This window comes from Phyllostomus hastatus, unplaced genomic scaffold (genome assembly GCF_019186645.2).
Source record: "Phyllostomus hastatus isolate PE091 unplaced genomic scaffold, TTU_PhHast_1.1 phas_contig_16, whole genome shotgun sequence".
NCBI lineage: Eukaryota > Metazoa > Chordata > Mammalia > Chiroptera > Phyllostomidae > Phyllostomus > Phyllostomus hastatus.
The window spans coordinates 2,627,355-2,646,959 of record NW_025333643.1 but is presented as its reverse complement, the minus strand read 5'-3'; the positions used below and the strand labels follow the sequence as shown (position 1 = coordinate 2,646,959).

Here is a 19,605-nt window from a genome sequence, read left to right as displayed (position 1 = left end):
ATGTAACTACTACTTAACTAGGAGCAAGGAGCTTGGCACTGCTGCCAGGCAGAAACAAGGTGCCAGGCTGGATAAAACAAGACGGAGGGCCGGATTCGGCCCGCGGGCCTTGTGTTTGCCACCTGTGCTCTAGGCAGAGGTTAATAAACACAATTCTCTGAAGGACCGGAAACGGCAGCCTGCAGAGTGCAGCTCTTTTGGGCTTGCTTGAGCCAGGAGCAAATGGAAGTGTAGACAGGATTGGATGCCATGCCCTGAGGTGTGGGGAGGACAGGGCAGGAACCAGGGGTCAGCATGTGTGTGGTCAGAACAGGAGCATCAAGGTGTTCCATGGCTCAGGCAGGAAGAAAACACAGATGTACTTGTGGAGCTACTGGGGCCCCTAGAACAAAAGGCCTCCAGGCCTGGAGCTGGTCAGCTGTTCCCCTGATAGGGTCAGTGGGTGTATCGGTTCACATGATGCAGGCGAGGGCTTTGTATGGTGTGTAGTACCCAATCAACACTGAGTAACTGCTGCCGTTGCTATCTATGTTGGTGACTCTGGTAAGCCTTGCTGGGTTGCGGGGTTTATAAGAAGTAGCTGTGTGGCCCTCACCCTGTGTGAGCGGGAAGAACCTTCCTAGAGGACGTCCCCTGTTACACTCACAGGGCTCTTCAAGAGGACCCTTGAGAAGCAAGTTGGGATGAGGAGCAGCCCTGGTTTTTCCTTTTTTTTTCTTTTCTTTTTTAAATTTTTAGTTATTGATTTTAGAGAGAGGAAGAGAAAGAAATATCAATTTGCTATTCCACTCATTTATGCATTCATTTGTTGATTATGTGCCCTGACTGGGTATTGAACCCACAACCTTAGTGTATTGAGATGACTCTCCAACCAACTGAACTACCTAGCCAGGGAGCCCTGCCTTTTCTAACCTCTGATTTGTTTCTGCCTCACAAATACTGTTGAACCAGCTAACTAGTCACATGTCGTTTTTACTGCTGACTTCGAGGAAGGAAGCTTAGAGCCAAATTGGTGGATTGCTTCTGGCAAGTTCACGGGACTCCCCAGTGGCCTCTGCCTGCGTGCCCCTCACTGTAGTCTCCATCTCACTTCCCTGCCTGTCCTCATTTTTTCTTATTTTAAATTTACTTAATCCCATTCTATTTGTATATCTCCACCAGCCACCTCGAGTCTTCTTAGGGGCCAGTCAGGATGGAAAGAGAACAAGGGAAAAAGTCTAAATTCAGTAACACATACCTATGCCCCAAATTGTAAACTTTCTCCTGAGTCACCAACATAAAATTTTCGAATGAAACAGCCTTAACCCATTTACTGTTATATGCTGGCTGGTGGTTGGCAGGGAGGAGGTGGAGAGAAGTAAGCAGTTCATCTATTTGTTTTTTTTTCTTTCGTATTACTGAGATATAATTGACATGTAACATCATATTAGTTTAAGGGGTACAACATAATGATTTGTTGTATGTGTATGTTATAAAATGATTACCACAGTAAGTATAGTTAACATCCATCAACTCTCATAATTACAAACTTTTTTTCCTTGTAATGAGGACTTTTAAGATCTACTCTCAGCCCTGACTGGGGTGGCCCAGTAGGTTGGACGTCATCCTGCACACTGAAGGTCACTGGTTTGATTCCAGTCAGGGCACAGGCCTGGGTCACAGGCCAGGTCCCCAGCTGGGGGTGTGCGAGAGGCAACTGATTGATGTTTCTCTCCCTATCTCCCTTCCCCTCGCTCTAAAAATGAATAAATAAAATCTTTAAAGAAAAAAAAAACTACTCTCTTAGCAACTGTCAAATCTATAAAACAGTATTGTTAGCTACAGTCATTATGCTGTGCATTACATTGCAGGAATTATCTGTCTTCTCTCTGGAAGTATCTATCTTTTGACCACCTTCACCCATTTTGCCCACCCTCACCCCCCATCTCTGGCAACTACAGATCTGATCTCTGTTTCTGTCAGTTTGTTTTTTTTTAAGATAACACATGTGAGATCATACAGTATCTGTCTTTCTCTTATTTCACATAGCACAATGCCCTCAAGGGCCATCCATGTTGTGGCAAATGGCAGGACTTCCTCCCTTTTTGTGGCTGATTAACATCCCTGTGTGTGTGTATCACATTTTCTTTATCCATCCATTTGCTGATGGACACTTAGGTTGTTCCCGTGCCGTTAGCATTATTGCTGAAGTGAATGGGAGTGCAGTGAGCTCCCTGAGGTACTTGTGTTTTCTTCAGATGTAGACCCATCAGTGGGATTGCTAGATCATATGGCAGTTCAATTTTTAATTTTTTGAGCAACCTCTGTACTGTTTTCTCTGGTGGCTACAGAATTTACACTCCTACCAACAGCGCACAAGTATTCCGTTTCCTCCGTATCGCGGCTAACATTTCCTAGGACAGCCGTTCCAACAGGCGTGAGGTGATAGCACGTTGTGTTCCAATTTGTCCCTGATGCTTAGTGATGTCAAGTGCCTTTTCATGTTCCTGTTGGCCTTCCAAGTATCTCTTTGAAAAAAAAATGTCTATTCAGGTCCTTTGCCCATTTTTAAATTGCATTATTTGTTATTGACTATTGAGTTGTATGAGTTCTTTAAATATTTTGGATATTAAGTCCATATCATGGTTTGCCAATATTTTTTCCTGCCCATTTTGTTGTTGGTTTCTTTTGCTGTGCAGAAGCTTTTTAGTTTGATGTAGTCCCCCTTATTTACTCTTTATTTTGTTGCTTGTGTTTCAGGCATCATATCCAAAACGCCATGACCAAGGCCCATGTCGGGGAGCTTTATTCCTGTGTTGTCTTCTAGGAGTTTTATGGTTTCAGTTCTTACATATAAGTCTTTAATCCATTTTGCATCAATTTTTGTGAGCAGGGTAAGATAGGGGTCTAGTTCCATTCTTTTACATGTAATTATCCAATTTTCCCAGCACCATATATTGAAGAGACTGTCTTTTCCCTGCTGAGTATTCTTGGCTCCTTTGTCAAATATTAGTTGACCATACATCCCCGTATTTATATCTGGGTTCTCAAGTCTGTTCCATTGTCCTGTGTGTCTTTTTCATGCCAGTACCGTGCTGTTTTGATGATTAAAACTTAAAACCAGGAAGCCTGATGCCTCCTGCTTTGTTCTTCCTTCTCAGGAGGGTTTTGCCTATTGGAGGTCTTCTCAGGTTCAGTACAAATTTGAGGATTTTTGTTGTTTCTACAAACCATGCCACTAGAATGTGAGCAGTTTAGAGAGGAGATTGAGAAGCATGTGGGAAAGCTGCTGATTTATTTCTTTCATGCAATGGGAAATGTATTTCCCTCCCTTATTCAGCTTCTCCATTCAGAAAGCAAGCAGTAAAACAAAACTAAGTGAGTTCTTTATTCCCAGACTTTGGAGATGCTCTGAATTCTGTTGGAATCCCCTTGGACTTCAGCCTGCCTGAAATACAACTACCCCCTGCTTGGAGAATCCAGGGCTGAGGACAAGAGCCCAGCTAAGGCTCAGAATCAGCTGTTTATCTCTGGATCTGCTCCTCTGCCACTTAACTTTTCTGGGTCTCTCTTTCATCCATAAAATAGAGATTAATAATTTTATTAGTCACTTTAATTATATATTATTATCAGCCAATTAATAGGACAGTCCTGAGGAATAATTGAAATCATGTGTCTGAAAAATAGAATGCAGTCCCAAGGCCTGAGTAAAGAAAGCTCTTTCTTTGGGTTGGGCTCTTAGTTCTCGAGTCCTTGGTTCTCCATTTATATGCTGCAATGTGGTTGCCTGTAGTCTGACAGTTTTACTCTCTCAGCCACAGCAGGAAAAACTTGGGGAAGATTGTAGGCTGCCAGGGGAAATGGTAGCATTGACTTCTTCAAAGACTGGGGAAAGTTTCAAGTGGGGAGGCAGTACATTTCTGCCGTCCATGGAGGCAGAGGAGAGTTTTGGCACCTTCTGACCTGTGGATATCGAGGACTGGCCCCGCCCCTCACCAAGTGCTGTCTCTTCTGCAGGTCAGGCACATACCCGGAGCACCGTCATCACAGCGGTCAAGTTCCTGATCTCGGACCAGCCCCATCCCATTGACCCCCTACTGAAGAGCTTCATTGGTGAGCAGAGCGTGCCCTTTGCTCCCACCCTCCCCCATCCCATTCAGTCCCCTTCATAGCCCTTGAGTTTGGGCTGATTTTTCTTGCATATTAATGGAATGGAGTTGGAGACCTGGGTGGCCACCTCATCCCCATGACAGCAGAGGGCCTGGGTTCAAAACCCTGCGCTTCCACTGAGCTGCTGGGTGAGCCCAGTATGCCCCTTCTCACCTCTGAGCCTCAGTTTCCTGATCTGTAAAATGGGGACACAAAAATCTGCAGTGCTAAGGTTTGGGAAACACCATGTAGATTTAAGGGGAAAAGTGCACCATGAAGTGGAAAACTACCAAAACTCAAATAAATGCATTGGCTTCAGTGGCACCAAGCTGGGCAGGGCTGCACCAGAGCAGGGGAAAGTGGCTCCCTGACTTGTCCCCTGTCCAAGGATCCTTTGGACTTCTGTAGGACCAGGCTCACTTCTTCAGAGCTCCAGGCCTGTGGGCTTTTAACTGGATGGCACTGGAAGCTGGCTCTCCTCTTCCAGACAGGGCAACCTAGTGGACTGTGGAGAGGTTCTGGAGTCTTCCAACCTTGGGTTCAAATCCTGACTCTGCCACTTTCTGGCTGTTTGAGTGTGGATGAATTATCTCATCCTCAGTCATAAAACAGGGGTGCTGATCTCTACCTGCTGGGGCACCATTGTGTGAAACCAAGGGGTCAGCAGATATGACCGCTCTCTGAATTGGAGAATATGTTCAGAAGCTACAGCAATATCACCAGCAGCAACTTTATCCTGTGTTCTGACCCAGCAGGCACACACTGCCCCCAGCCCTGTTTTTCTCCATCTGGCCCGAGCTGCCCATGGCTGGCACCCCCGCCCCCCGGGGCCTCTAACTGGGTGTTTGGTTTTTGTTGTTATATGTTGGAATCACAGTGTTTGAGCCCTCACTGTGTATCAGGTGCCACACTAGATTCTTTAATATATCTCATCACAGCTAATTCTCACAGCCCCCAGTGTGGAATGTAGGAGTGGCCCCATTTTGCAGATGAGGAAACTGAGGCTCAGAGAGTAGCTTAAACTCAGGTCTTGCTGGTTCCCCACAGCTGTGTTCTCACAGAGAGTGGGGACCCCAGCAGCCCACATGGCGCAGCAGAAGGGGCCCAGGCTGCCGGCCCTGGGTTGGAGTCCCACTCTGCTGGGAGCCTTTGTCTCCCCAGTGCATGACAGGAGGAGGCACAGGGTGGCAGTTTGGCTGATGTCCGGTGTCAGTAACTCCGATCACCTCACTTGGGTGGCGACTTCCAGGTTTCTTCACTCTAAAGTTACCTTTTCCTTTCAAACAAATAAGTAATATTCAGTCTATTGAAATAATTTCTTCCTTATCAAATTTTTGCCTACTACGTTTTGCATCTGTGGTGGTTTCTTGCCTGCATTAGTGATTACTGACAGCTGCCAAATGGCAGCTTTCTAATTCCAACATTCCTTCCAGATTTATTAGTTTGTGTTCTATTTTCAGGAAGAACTTTTTCTTCTCCCTCATTTATTTATTTATTCATTGATTTATTCATACCATTACAGACTCATAGAGTCCTATTTCATTCAGTGGGTTATAATCTGTTACTGCCTTTATTTATTTTGATTCTCAAGACTGTCTCAGATTGAGCTGGCTCCCACATCCACTGACATGTTTCCAACATTCTTTGAGCACATCCCTACGTTTTGGCTCAATAAGATGTTTCAGCCCCATCTGCACTGCCCCAGCCCTACAACCAGCCACTCATCCAAGGAGCCCAGATTCCTTTCAGTGGAGGATGGTGTTCAGAATCCAAGATCTGGACACTGTGTACGCTCATGGTTACTGGGGTGCCACTGTCTCAGCAGACACAGACAGACACACATCCATCCCTGTGTTGGGTCCCGTTGCAGTGCAGCACCACCGTGTTCATCCCAGCTTTCCCCCTTTCCGTATACCCTTCTCTTACAGGAGCAACCCAGCTCCTGTTATTCACAAGATATTTACTCCATTTTGGAATACACAGGAAGTAGTCTGAGAATTGCCAACCTTTATGTTTGTTTATTCAATATTTGTTTATAGTTCTTTTGTCTTTAGTCTGGGGGCATGTAATCAAAATTCTTTGTTTGGAAGTTATTGGGTGAGTTGTTTTCTCCTTTATAACCTGGGTGGTTATGTTAATCATTTAAAATCTAGTTAGGTTGTTTTTTTGGGGGGACCCCCCAATTCTTGATTTTGTTGATTTATTGAGTATATAAAACATTAACACAGTTATTGAGAAGTCTAAATTATACAGCTGTGTAAATTATCCAGAAAGGTATACTCAGAGAAGTGCTGTGTGACTATATCTAAGTTTCTTCATTTCTCTGATTTTCAGAAGCCTCATCTATAATAATAATATCAAGTTAACATTTGTAGGATCTTTGCTTTCTGCCAGGCCCTCCGCTGTGAGCTACCACATTTTAAACCATAAGTGCAGTGCTATCGGATAGATACTGTTATTACCCCCATTTTACAAATGAGGACATCAAGGCTCTCAAAGGTCCAAGTTAGGAAATGGTACAGTATGGATTTGAACCCAGGCCAGACTCAAGTCCACATTCTTGTCTGGACTTTGAAGGCTTGTTGGACATGGCACAGAGTAGATACTCAGAATATGTTCGCCCCCACTCAGCTAGCTGTGCAAGCCTCACATGAACCCGACAACAGAGATAAGGGTAGAGGTGGTTTGCCGTCTTGGCTGTGTTGTCCCTCACCCCCTCTCATCTTCCTGCCAGGAGAGTTCATGGAGAGCCTGAAGGACCCAGACCTGAATGTGCGCCGGGCCACTCTGACTTTCTTCAACTCAGCCGTGCACAACAAGCCCTCGCTGGTCCGGGACCGGCTGGGCAACATCCTGCCCCTCCTCTACCAGGAGACAAAGATCCGCCGGGACCTCATCCGAGAGGTGAGTCTGGGAGAGAACGGAGTGGCAGAGCTTGGGCCTGACTGAGGTAAGGATTAGTGTCCAGCTTATCAGATGGTCAGTCCCATGTCCTGAAGTGGTCAAGTCCTGCTCCTCCACTTCCCAGCTGTCTGACCCTACCAGGGCAACCTGATCCACACTGAGCCTCAGTTTCTCTTCATAGGCAAAGTAAGCAAAATAATCATGTCTGCAGCATAGAGCTATTGAGACCATTCACTGAGTGAAATCTTGCAGGTGCTCAACATTGCTCCCGGCACACAGTCGATGTTGGTGACTCTTGTTACCTTCCAGCATTCAGCAGGTGTTCATGGGGCACCGGCCCTCTGTCTGAGCACCAGGATTCAGAGCTGGACCAGACATGGTTTCTGCACCAGGGAGCTCATGGCCTCCTGAAGTACAGAGACACCCACTGTACTGATTATGTAACTCATTTAGAGCCCAGTTGGTGAAGAATTTAAAAGGAAGAGATTAAAGGTGACTTAGTGGATAAATCATCATCGCACAATGTGCTAAAAAAGGCTGAACTTCATGGCATCCCTGAGGAAGAAGTGACTATTTAGAGGGCTTAGGAAAGTTTCCCAACAGAGGGGACATCTGAACTGGACTTGGAGGGATGAGAAGAGCTTACCATTAAGAGCAGAGCCCCATGGTTGAAAGGTCCAGAGAGATCTGGGTTTTTAAGTCTGAGTCAGCCATTTATTAGTTATGTGTCCTTGGGCACCTTTTCTGAGCCTTAGCTTCCTCCTGTGGAAAATGCAGTTAATAGTAACACTGGCTTCTTAGAGCTGTTCTGATGCTTGAGTGAAATGTCATCTGTCAAGCACTCTGCACAGTGCCTGGTACATCATATCTGCTCAGGAGATTATAATAATGATAATTCTTATTGTCATCATCACCACAGGGCATTGCAGGCTGAGCAAAGGCGTACAGACTTGAGAGTATAAGACAGGAGACCCAGCACTGAGCAACAGATGTGGGGTATGCAGGAACTAGGGGAGGTATTCCTGCACTCTGGGTCCACATCCCCTAATCTGTTATCCTCCCTTCCTGCAGGTGGAGATGGGGCCCTTTAAACACACAGTGGATGATGGGCTGGATGTGCGGAAGGCAGCCTTCGAGTGCATGTACTCATTGCTCGAGAGCTGTCTGGGCCAGCTGGACATCTGCGAGTTCCTGAACCACGTAGAGGACGGTCTGAAGGACCACTATGACATCCGGGTAGGATGAGCCCCCTGCCAGGCTCATGGTCACCGCATACCAAGGGGACGGCCAGGTGCCAGTGGGCATACTGCTTGTTTGTCCCCACTCCCTACCCCAGGAAACCCCATAAAACAGCTGTATGTTTTCAAACATCTTTGGTGGGATTCTACACTGGCATGCTCTTTGGAGGATGGCTTGGCAATAACTGGAAAAATTTATAATTCTCAGACACACCCATTGACTCAGCAATTCAGTATCTGTGAGCCTCTTGACTGGCTCCTGCACATGTTCAGAGTTTTCTATTCAAGATTGTTCTTCACTGATTTGTGGGAATTGGGAACATCTGGCCGTTACCTAAAAGTCCAGTTACAGAGAACTGGCTCCATAAACCGGGCACCTCCAGTCATGGAGCCCTAGCAGCATTAAAAAGAGGGAGCTGGATCTCTGTGTGCTGATGTGAAAGATGGCCAAGGCCCACTGAGTGATAAAAGCGAGTTATTTTTAATGGGCTTTTCCCTTGCTTGTGTCCAGGCCCCTTTGGTGCTGAGGAGGGTGGGTGAGACATCGACTGAGCAACCTTCAGTTATCTCACCAAGCCTTCACATTAACCTTTGGAGAGTGGGTGTCGATGCCCAGTTTACAGAGGAGAAACCAGAGACCTGGCTAGTTCAAGGGCACAAGGCAGGAAGTGGAGGAGCCTTGGGTCATAGCTCATGACATTTAACGCCATGCTCTTTGTAGTTCTTACTGCCCCCTACCCATCTTCTTCCTTTGCTGTGGGGCGTGTGGGGACAGGGCATAGGAGATAGCTGGTGGGCATATTGATGTCAAACAGCCACCCACTGTGCTGTGTATCATTTGTAGGGATTTTACCATTTTCATAAGGGGTCACCATTATTCTCCTGTAGGCTGGATCCAGCCTGTAGATATGTGTAGTTGGCTCACATAATTTTTTGTTTTTGTTTAAATCAAGTGCCAACATTTAAAATTTGAGAGATTTTACATGAAACTTGGGGTTTCTTTTGAAAACAGTCCATCAAGTCTGGGCCACATTCCCACCTAGCCACAGTTGGCTGGAGCTGCATAGTGCTGTCTGGGGTATGGACTCCTCACTCCTTCCCAGTTCCCCTCTCGGCCCTTCACTCCTGGACAGTACCTGCCTGGCCCAGCTGGCATCTCAGCTTGAGAACTGACCCCTCCCTGATGCCTCTTCTGATCCTAGTTTCTTCAGGACAACCAAACGCAGTTGGCATAGTTGGTGTTACCAGACTCTGACAAGGACCTGAGCGGAAATTAATGCTCAAGTTGGAACCTGAGCTCCAGGTGCTGGGTCCAGAGTCTCTGCTCTTCCCCAGGGCTTCCTTCTTTTGGTCCTAGGCCATTTCACCAAGAACTCTGTCTCCTTCCTCCTGGGCAGATGCTGACCTTCATCATGCTCGCTCGATTGGCTACCCTGTGTCCTGCGCCTGTTCTGCAGAGGGTGGATCGGCTCATCGAGCCACTCAGGGCCACCTGCATCGCCAAAGTAAGCCACTGCCCAGACCTGGGCACACTTACAGGTCCTCTGCAGATGGTTCACAGTTAGTTTACCAAGAACCTCCTGCAGTACCGGTGGCATGAGAAGTACTTATTTTCATCATCATCATCATCATCCTCTAAAGCACTTCCTGTTACTTCTTATTCTTAAGCATTGTATACACTGGGGAACAGAGGTTAGGAGAGGTGAAGTTGGCCGAGGCTACATAGCTAGTGAATTGTAGAACTGGGATTCAAGCCCATTTGTCTCTGTCTGTCATTCACTAAGTATTTCCTGGGTGCTAGGCATACAATGTTGAACAAGATGAGCTCCCTCATCTCACGTCCTAATTGGGAAACTGAGGCAGACTCTTAGGAATTATTGATTGACTGATTGATGGATATGGGGCAGAGTTGCTGTTAGGCTGGAGTGCTCAGGGGTCCATGGGAGAGATCTGGGGCCTCATGGAAAGCTGCAGGGTTAAGAACAGAGCCTGGCACACCTAAGAGGTACTTAGTAAATACCTGTTGAAAGAACGAATTTGGGTTTTAGAAGAGTAAAAAAATTAGTTAAAAAGAGGGCAGAGTATTTTAGATTGGAGCCCAAAGAGTAGAGATATCCATAGAGCAGTAATTTCCAAGTAGCAAAACCTTTTTCAAAAAAAAAAAAAGAAATCTCATGTGGATAAAACAGATAAAATTGGTAATTTATTAATAGAAACCTACTTTGTAAGTTTTTACTGTTAACATATGCTTAGTATGAAGTGAAAGAAAACAGCGGTTCTACAGGGCCGTTGAACTCTTGACAGGCTCAGTGGCCAAATGTTTCTAGTTTTCTTTGAACCGTAGGGATGGAGAAAGTCCCAGTGCACAGGAAGGGGCTTGCAAACGGGCTATTTGTTACGCAGGGATGAAAGCCTGTCACATCCACGTCCCCAGTGCCTCATCCACAATTCTGAATCCACAAGGCTCTGCAAGCTCAAAGATATTAGCTGCTTGTTTGGCACCAAAACTTAACTTGAACTGGCATGAGGCTGTTTATGGCCGTGTTTCCCTTCTCTTGATATTCATATTCTTACATTTTTCATAAACTTAGTAGGGGGAAACGTTAGTGTTTCTGATTACAGGGTGTTGTACCAGACCCATGTTATCTGCACATTATCACCTTTTCTAAAACTACTGAATTCCAAAAGCACATCGGGCCCCAAGGGTTCTAGAGAACAGGTTGGGCGGCTACATAGTACTCATAGTAGCCCTGCAAGGGGAGGCTCTTAATTACCGTTTGGGAAGGGAAAGGCAAAAAGGTGACTACCTGAAGTCGCAGCTGTCACAGGCAGAGCTATTTGAACCCAGGACTGTCCAACCCCAATACCAAGCTCTTAACCATCACAGATTCTTTAGGGGGAAGAGACTAATGGTGTCGCATAAGTCAAGGAGGGCCTTTATTCCATAAGCAGTGAGGGGATTCCTGAGATTCTGAGTGAGAGAGGGTGGGGGATGAGACAAGGCACTTTTGAGTGTGTGCTCTGCCACCTGCATCTGCAGAATGGACTACCGATGCCTGGCTAGAGGACTGTCACAATAATCCATCCAGTTAAGTCCTGTGGTACGAGTCTGTTTTAACCACAGTAGAGAGCCCAATACTTCTTGCAGGGGAAGGAGACTAAGTGAATACTTTATAGCAATTGTCACCATTGACTTATTATCAAGAAGAAAGGTGAGTTACTTAGATTGGTTGCTCAGAGGCCCTTTAGGTGACTTTGAAGCTGACTTGAATGACAAAGAACCAGCCTCTTGGGAAGGTAGCCAGTGTAAAAGCCCAGAGGTGGAAGAACCACCACGAGGCTGGAACCACAGAAAACTCTGAAGCAGGACAGTGTGCCGTGGGTGGTGGAGAGGAAGTCGAGGAGGCTGTGGTGGGGGGACTGGCTCTGTCAAGGACGGCTCATTGTTGTTTCCCACTGTAGGTGAAAGCTGGTTCCGTGAAGCAGGAGTTTGAGAAGCAAGATGAACTGAAGCGCTCTGCCATGAGGGCAGTGGCCGCCTTGCTGACCATACCAGAAGTGGGAAAAAGCCCCATTATGGCTGACTTCTCTTCCCAAATCAGATCCAACCCCGAACTTGCTGCCCTCTTTGAAAGCATCCAGAAGGATTCTGCTTCCGCCCCCAGCACAGACTCAATGGAGCTCAGCTAGTCCTACTCCAGCCCCTGGATGGGCCCTTACTCAAGGGAAGGGGACCCACTTAAGCCAAAAGCTCAGCCTCACTTCCCACCACCTAAGGCCATTGGCCTTTACTTACAAACTTGCATTTCCCGGCCCCCCCCCCCCCCCCCGTCCCTGTGTGGGGTTTACAGTGCCTTCTCCAGGGACCCTGACTCATTGGCCCCCAACCTGAAGCTGTAAGGCTGCCAACAGTTGGGCCCTTTAACTCAGGACAGTCATTCAAAGCAACAGGGCATAATCTTCCAAGCCTTTCACACTGGTCTGTCTGGTTTCTTCAAGCTGGGGAGGCCCTGCCTCACAAAATACTTAGTATTTAGTTTAGACACACTCTGTGCTCACAGCTGAGAGGTTAGGGGGCAGCAGGCTGGCCTTTCTTCCCACTAGCACCCCAATTTGTCACACCACACGTTTTCAACTCACGTGACCTGACATACCAAAAATTAGTCCTTAGGCTGAGCATCTTAAAAATTCAGATACTTCTGAGTTATTCACTTTTTAAAATTCAAAAAAATTTCTAACTGGTAGTAATCAATCAAATATTTACTTGCAAGGGGGAAGAGTATGGGTAGAAAATTAGAGCTCATGTGTTTTTCTAATTTCAAAACTCTTATGTCACAAACCGATAAACAGTAAAGCACACAAGTATAAGCCATTTCATTCGCTCGACCTAGGCATAAGCATAGGCATAAGTTGGTTTGTGTCCTTCTGAGGGTTTTGAACATGTCCTTTTTGGTACTGAGGACACAAAATCAACAGGCCAAAGAATTTCCTGTGCTGTCCCAGGTTAATAAAGGAGAGACCCTAAGTTACCACTGTTTGCACAATTCCTCTAGTCAGTAGTCATGCCATCTATCAGCATACAGTCCGCGTCAGTTTAAAGAAATAATGAAAGTGACCAATAATTTACTTAAACGTTTCATACAAGGTCTTGAATAGGAGGCAGTCAACGTGTAAGACACTTTATCTGCTGACACTAAGGGCCTTAAGCCTAGTCATGGCTAGCACACCAAGAAAATTGTAACCAGTGTATTATTTTTGGCTCAGTTGACAGGTGGGGAAAAACCTCACCTCACTCTAGTCGTATACCAGAGCAGCGATTTTGCCTATTTAGTCAGACACTGACCTCTTCTCTAGATTGTCAAATAAAATTGACAACAGCCAACAATAGCCATCCAGTATGAATGAATCAAAATTATGCCCATATTTTGTCAGATCAGCAGAAACCATTTATTGATGTGCCAGTTTTAGTGCACCTGGATGAAAAGGGCTGAAAATCACTGTACTAGAGAACCGCATGCCATATACCACACGACCTACACTGCAACTTAACACCATTTCTTGGGGTATCATAACCTTAGAATTAAAAACAGCTAGATTTGCCCTGGCTGGTATGGCTCAGGTTGTTGGAGCATCATCCCGTAAACCAAAAGGTGCTAGTTCAATCCCCAGTCAAGGAACATGCCTGGATTGTGGGTTAGGTCCCTGTTGGGCACATGCGAGAGGCAACCAGTTGATTCTTTCCCTTCCCTCCCCTCCCACCCCACGCTCTAAAATTGATGGGCATGTCCTTGGGGGGGGGGGGGGAGCTTGATTCTAGCTATTATAGGTCCAATTATCACCAGGTTAAGAATCCCACCCTTGTGGAAATTATGCCTGGAGCAGCAAGCCAGGGAAGTTCAGATATGGCAAACTGGAAGCCATCTTCAAACACCCAGGACTGATCACATGTAGAGAGCTGTTGTGTACTTTTGGACAGAAGCTATACAGTGCTATTTCAGCACCCAGTAAGAATTTAAGGGAGTAAGAAAGAAAGTCACCTGGATCCTTTCATACATTTTCAGTCTTCACAAGAAGCACACAGGATAACTGTCATCCAACTTTAAAGCGAGGCTAAGAACAATTTCTTGCTATGAGCTGCAAGGTCCTTCAATTGAGGGTCTCTGAACTTACCTTGGTCTGAGGGCCAAGTCTTCCCCACCCCCAGATGGAACGGACCACAGCTGGTCTGAGCACTCGAGGCCGGTGCCCTGTGAAGCATCAAGTATCCTCTATAAACCCCTTCCACATGGCAGATTCTGGAGGATTAACTGGCAAAAGAACAATCTCTGTGACAAGCTGTCAAACTGGGAAGTAAAACCTAGGGCGGAAATGCCAGATGGCAGAATTTTAAGGTTTTATTAACACAAATACAATGTGCACACAATCTGTCTATTCATTTTCTTCACTGCGCAGCCTGGCATTGGGATTGGTGACTCTGATGGCCAGCTGGGCTGCTCTTTCCACAATGGCTTTGCGGTTCTTTGAGGAGACGTTGTGAGCAATCTCAGCACAGTAAGATCTGGAAGAGATGTCATAAGTAGTAGGTAAGGAGCAAGCCGGCCAAGCACACACACCTGAGTGCGTTCCACTGGGAAGGCAATGGCTTTGGCCACTTCACCTGTAGAACAGCCCCAGCACTGAGCAAAGAGGGTGCTATAGTACATGGCTGCTGAACAACATCTGCACGTCCCAAATTGTAGGACACTAGCAAAGGCTCTTAAAAATCTGCTGTGACCAAACAAACAAACAAACAAACAAACAAACCCCCCCCCCAAAAAAACACCACCACCACAAAACAACGACAAAAAAACACTCTCACGGTCCCCTCTTATTTACTCCTCACAGTAGCCCTGTCATACTGGTATTGCCTCTGTATCATGGACCAGGAAGCCAAGGACCACAGAGGTGGAAATGAATTTTCAAGATCACATATTCAGCAATGGATAGGGCCAGGATGGCTCAGCCCCCGAGACTCCATGTTCAAAAATTCTCCATCTGTCTTTCTAGTCAATCTGCTCAGCTCAGGAAAGTCTCAGGGAGCATGGACTTGTCTGTGAAAAGTTTTGGAACTGCAAGTAGCAGAGCAGACTCCAACAGTGTGATTAATCCAAGGGGTCCCTGATCCAGACCATAAACATTTACTTGTTCAGCTGCTGCACACAAAATTCGCAATGAAAGTAACTCTGCCTCAAGCCATCCAGTGCATAGAACACCTAACGTTTCTTGAGCATGTGTGCGCCAGGAGCTGGCCTCACTCCCAATTTGATACTGGTCTAACGGACACATTTCAGTAGGGAGGTGGTCTGAATCCATAAAATATGGATTAGGAAAAGGCATAACCCCTGGAGGATTTCAGCAAAAAAGAGAAGACTGGAAGAAGTTTGACCTAATAAGGCAATAGGTACATAAAGTTCTTTTTAAGACCTCTTTAAGAAAATAGCTTAACAGTGTGACAAGCAAAATGGATAAAAAATTTGTTTTATATAAAGGAGTCCACTCAAGCTCCAAAGTAGCTACATTTTAAAATGTTTCCATAATTATTGTTTTCAAGAAGGCTTAAGTTGTATTACTGTCTTTTTTTTTTTTTTTTCTCCAAAAACCTCTCAGGTCCTTGTCCATTTCTATTTAATAATCACAACCACACTGTACATATTTTAAATACTTTCTCTTCTGCTTGGGCAGTCTCCATACATGACAGTTTTTAAATGTGTAACATTCCATTCAGTGCTGCACTCCTACTACCCACCCACTTATTCACAATTGTTCAGTTACTCTTGCAATGGTCAGCTTACAAAGCTTCCCCACTTTTTAATTATTTAGTTTTTAAAGATTTTTGGTTCGAAGGCCTGCACTCAATCCACTGAGCTATACCAGCCAGGGCTTCTTTTTAATTATTTGAAGATAGATGCCCAGAAATGGAACTTGTGGATTAAAAGTTATGGACTCTCGATACTGCAACATTTGCACTGCAGTCATTTTTTGCTACACCACATGTGGCAGACTGTGTCAATCTGTCATAATTCTCTATCAACCTACTCAGTGCAGTTTGGGCATCTACCATTATTAATCCCCATGCTCATCCTTTCTACAGAAAATTTCCAGCATTTCCATGCCTGGTTAAATCTCCAACCTAGAAACTCAAACAAAAATGGTTTCATTTTTATTAGTGCATCTTCAATCATTATAGCTTAAAGATGTTTGTAAACATGCACACACAGATGCAACCAGTTGTGTCTAAATCACTTGCCACAAGCAATCTTTTCTCAACCACTGCCCTCCTTTTGGCTCCAGCCAACCAAAAAGTCTCACACAGAGCTCACCAAGTGTCTGACTTCCTTAAAATAATGCAACTAATGCTATAATCCCTCCATGCACCCTTGCACCTATACAACTTTGTCTAAGTACCCTCTGTCTGCAGTCTTCCTTCTCTTCTACACCTCTGATCACACTGAGCTCTAAATTAGACAGCAACCCCTCCATTACTCTAGCATTCTGAAGAAGCATGTGGCCAGTTTAAGTGCTCTTTAGGTCTGAGGCTATCCCCCACATAAATAAAGCAGTGTTCTGGAAATGACTGCCAAAAGCCCTCCTCTTTTCAGGTCTTGGGTCTCTACACTTTTTAGGACAAATCATTAGCCCCTGCCCCCATCTTGAAGTCCCCAACAGGCATTAACTAAGCTCCTGAGAGAATACACAATGTCTCCAAATGCACTCTGAAAGGTCTGGAGTCCCTCTCCAAAATGCTCTGAGATCCACACTTCTGACACTGGAACCCGCAGATGGGATCCAACTCACTTGTTGCACATCAGCAGCACTTCAAGCTCCTTGACGTTATGGACCAGGAACTTTCGAAAACCACTGGGCAGCATGTGCTTTGTTTTCTTGTTGCTCCCATAACCAATGTTGGGCATCAATATCTGGCCCTTGAATCTTCTGCGCACCCTATTGTCAATGCCTCTGGGTTTCCGCCAGTTCCGCTGAAAGAAAACACACAGGTGAGTTAGTCTGTGCACACTGTCAACTCTTCCTTCTGGAGGAAAAAAACAGGGACCAAATGAAACAGAAACACGACAAACACTAGTTGTCTTTGGGTAACAGGATTTCACTACTTATTTTTTTGGTGACGAAAAACAGGCTCCTGCATTTGCACACCAGGAACACAGACCCATAACCACTCCTAAGCAAAGGAAAAGCAGACCACACACTAATGGAACATGAGGGGATTGTGCACATAGCAAGATGAAGAGCACGGATTTCAATACTGCACTCAAGACCCAGGTTATTTTTATCTATAAAACAAGAATAATTTGCCTCTCGAAGTATCCTAAGGCTACCTGAAATATGATACAAACATAAGGCTCTAGATACCCAGAACAGCCAAGTACAAGTGTACCTTGTTATTTAAGTTTCAATTTAGACATCAAGAGGCTGCATTCCAGTAAGTGCCTGGGTTTCTATAGTGAGCTCTTTTCCACCAACCAGACTGGCTGGTTCATCTGTCCAAGGTGCTCTTCTAGGAGATGTCAGAAATCCAACAGCCAATTCAGGAACCCTTTTCTTCACCCCAACACACACTTCCACCCCAGGACCATATACCTTAATTTTGACATAACGGTCTGACTGGTGCCGAATGAACTTCTTGGTCCTCTTTTTGACAATCTTGGGTTTCACAAGGGGTCTGAGGGCTGCCATGGTGCCTTCAAAAGAGACAAATACTGTGAAACAAAAGACAGTACCAGAAGAAATCATTCCTTACCCAGGACTTTAGCGATGTTGCAGAGTGTCTTCCAATCACCAGCTACAGAGCAAGCAGGGAATGGAATGGGTACCTCTGCCAGGCGTGTTTTCCCTCCCGTCTCCAAAGCTGGCAGAATATTAGCCATTCTCCAGACGCGGTCCTGGGAGGTTACGAGTCACCTCACTTACTCAAAAGCCAAGAAAGAAATGCCAATAGCTGACTTAAAACAAACTGGCCCTCAAAGGTTCTCAGCCTGCAAAGGGGCAGCAAATCCTACTTCACCAAGTGTCTGAACCCCCACGTGGCCCAGTTTCCTTTTAGTTATGCGGGACTTTGACAAACTACATGAACTGGAGTTCCATTTCTCACCTGTAAAATGGAGACACTCTTGCACATTGAATGCTTGTAATGCACGGCCCAAAGCAAACGTTTAATAAAGACTGACCTCTAGATATGCATCTAGATGTACTTCTAAAATGCCTCTGGGCCTTTGAACATACGGTCCTACCTGTATATCAATTCAAAAGTTACCTTCCTCAAGGTGTCCTCAATAGCCCTCTTTACACCATTTTGTTCTCTTCGTAGCCTTCGACTTCCTTGTTTAGCACATAGTAGGTACTCAATGAATGCCACTCACTCCCCGACCCCCTGTGCCAAGATTTCCTCAAAGACAAGGATACAGTTTCAAACTCCCAGAGATCCTAATCCTTTATCAGAATTTCTGGTAACCGAACCGTTTTGGGTTTTTTTTTGGGGGGGGGGCGGGGGCATTCCAGCTGCAGATGTAACCAGGGCTAGAAAGTAGAGGGGAGCGCCGGGCAACAGGAACAGATTTTTATTTCTATACCACGTGGGCAGATATCGCTAATCGAAGTAATACGACGGCTTGAGCGCCTGGCCGGTGAAGCCGCAACCCCTGGATCACTCCACACTCCGCAGAATCCCCCGTAGTTTGGGCCCAAACGGCGCCCTGAGCCCCAGAACTCAAACAAGCTGCCTGCTGCTCAGGCTGATCCCAGACGGCCTCCGTAGGAGTGCAAGCAGCCCTAGTAAGTGAACCTCCATTACCAGCCGGATCACTTTGTTCTGTTCCTATACGTCCTCCAGCAAGGCGACAAAGACAATACCCACCGACACGATTGCTTGGAAGGGCAGGCCTCCTCACCAGGGGACGATGAGGGTTAGTGGAGACCGCAAAGACACAGATGACCAATGATTAAAACTCACCGAATAAGAGATGGCTGCCACCTCCGTAGGCAGCGCCGAGGAAGAGAGAGGAAACGGACGCGCGAGATGTGTGCGACTTGACCTCTGGGTCCTGGCAGGGAAAAGGCGAGCACTTCCGGCTCTTGGTCATTCAAAAATAAAGAAACGTCAGTATTATTATACTGAAAAAAAGGTCTAGAGTTACTTCGCTTTTCTTATACATTAATATCCAGGAGTAGTCCTGAAAGTTTTCCTACCTTCTCTTAGGAATACGTAGAATGTATTTGGAATTCTTTCTCACCTTCTAAGACCTTGTCGGAGCACTCACTTCCGCCAGAAGTTGAAGCCGTTCCTCCGCCTCCAGTTTTTAGATTCTTTTCGCCTTCGTTTCTTCAGCGCGAAAGTACGCCTCGTAGTGGCCAGGAGGAAACAAAACAGAGACTTTATAATAATTCCTCACGTGAATTTGTAAATAGCCATGAGACTATGTATAATAGCTATAATTCAATTGGATTTACTAGCCTTCCCACAATTCTACGAAGTAGGTCTATTATTTTCCCCATTTTACATATGTAGGAAGTGAGATTTGGAGGTTTGACTTAAAAAATCCACACTTGTAACCATTAGGTAAAACCGCCAAGTTTTTCATTGTTATTCTTGGTTTGTTTGGTTGTTTCTTCTTTTTCCTAGCTTTTTAGGATTAGCGCGAAAATCAAATTTCAGAAGGAAAAAAAGCCCCATGATTCCGCAATAAAGATGTCATTAGTGATCTTGATAGGAGTGATTCCAGGGGCCAGATGGAAACAGAAGCTAAACTGGATGTGTTCTTAACTGCAGAGAAGTGAGAATGGA

At 45.6% G+C, this 19,605-nt stretch overlaps 2 protein-coding genes and 1 non-coding gene across 4 annotated transcripts in view; 1 reads left to right on the top strand and 2 right to left on the bottom strand.

Annotated features, from left to right (window-relative positions):
• The window catches only part of CAND2 (cullin associated and neddylation dissociated 2 (putative)), a 33,246-nt gene extending 19,250 nt beyond the window's left edge, over window positions 1-13,996 (top strand). The window contains exons 11-15 of the mRNA XM_045832150.1: window positions 3,997-4,092; window positions 6,863-7,032; window positions 8,104-8,268; window positions 9,668-9,775; window positions 11,733-13,996. Of these exons, the coding sequence (XP_045688106.1) occupies window positions 3,997-4,092; window positions 6,863-7,032; window positions 8,104-8,268; window positions 9,668-9,775; window positions 11,733-11,960 (767 nt within the window). The 3' untranslated portion in view covers window positions 11,961-13,996. The remainder of the gene's footprint in view (window positions 1-3,996; window positions 4,093-6,862; window positions 7,033-8,103; window positions 8,269-9,667; window positions 9,776-11,732) is intronic.
• A 143-nt stretch (window positions 13,997-14,139) lies between these two features.
• On the bottom strand, window positions 14,140-18,895 carry RPL32 (ribosomal protein L32). 2 transcript variants are annotated; one of them, XM_045832151.1, is made up of 4 exons: window positions 18,775-18,895; window positions 17,406-17,506; window positions 16,605-16,786; window positions 14,140-14,328 (listed from the first exon to the last, which is right to left on the bottom strand). In XM_045832151.1, the coding sequence occupies exons 2-4, from the start codon at window positions 17,499-17,501 to the stop codon at window positions 14,199-14,201; spliced, it is 408 nt and encodes a 135-aa protein (XP_045688107.1). In that variant the 5' UTR covers window positions 17,502-17,506; window positions 18,775-18,895; the 3' UTR covers window positions 14,140-14,198. The 2 variants fall into 2 exon arrangements, with proteins under 2 accessions (XP_045688107.1, XP_045688108.1); XM_045832152.1 differs by lacking the exon at window positions 18,775-18,895 and adding an exon at window positions 18,679-18,697.
• Window positions 17,578-17,717, bottom strand: LOC123814625. Its single transcript, XR_006784961.1, has one exon. It is a non-coding gene; the product is annotated as a small nucleolar RNA SNORA7 (small nucleolar RNA).
• Window positions 18,896-19,605: the final 710 nt, after the last annotated feature.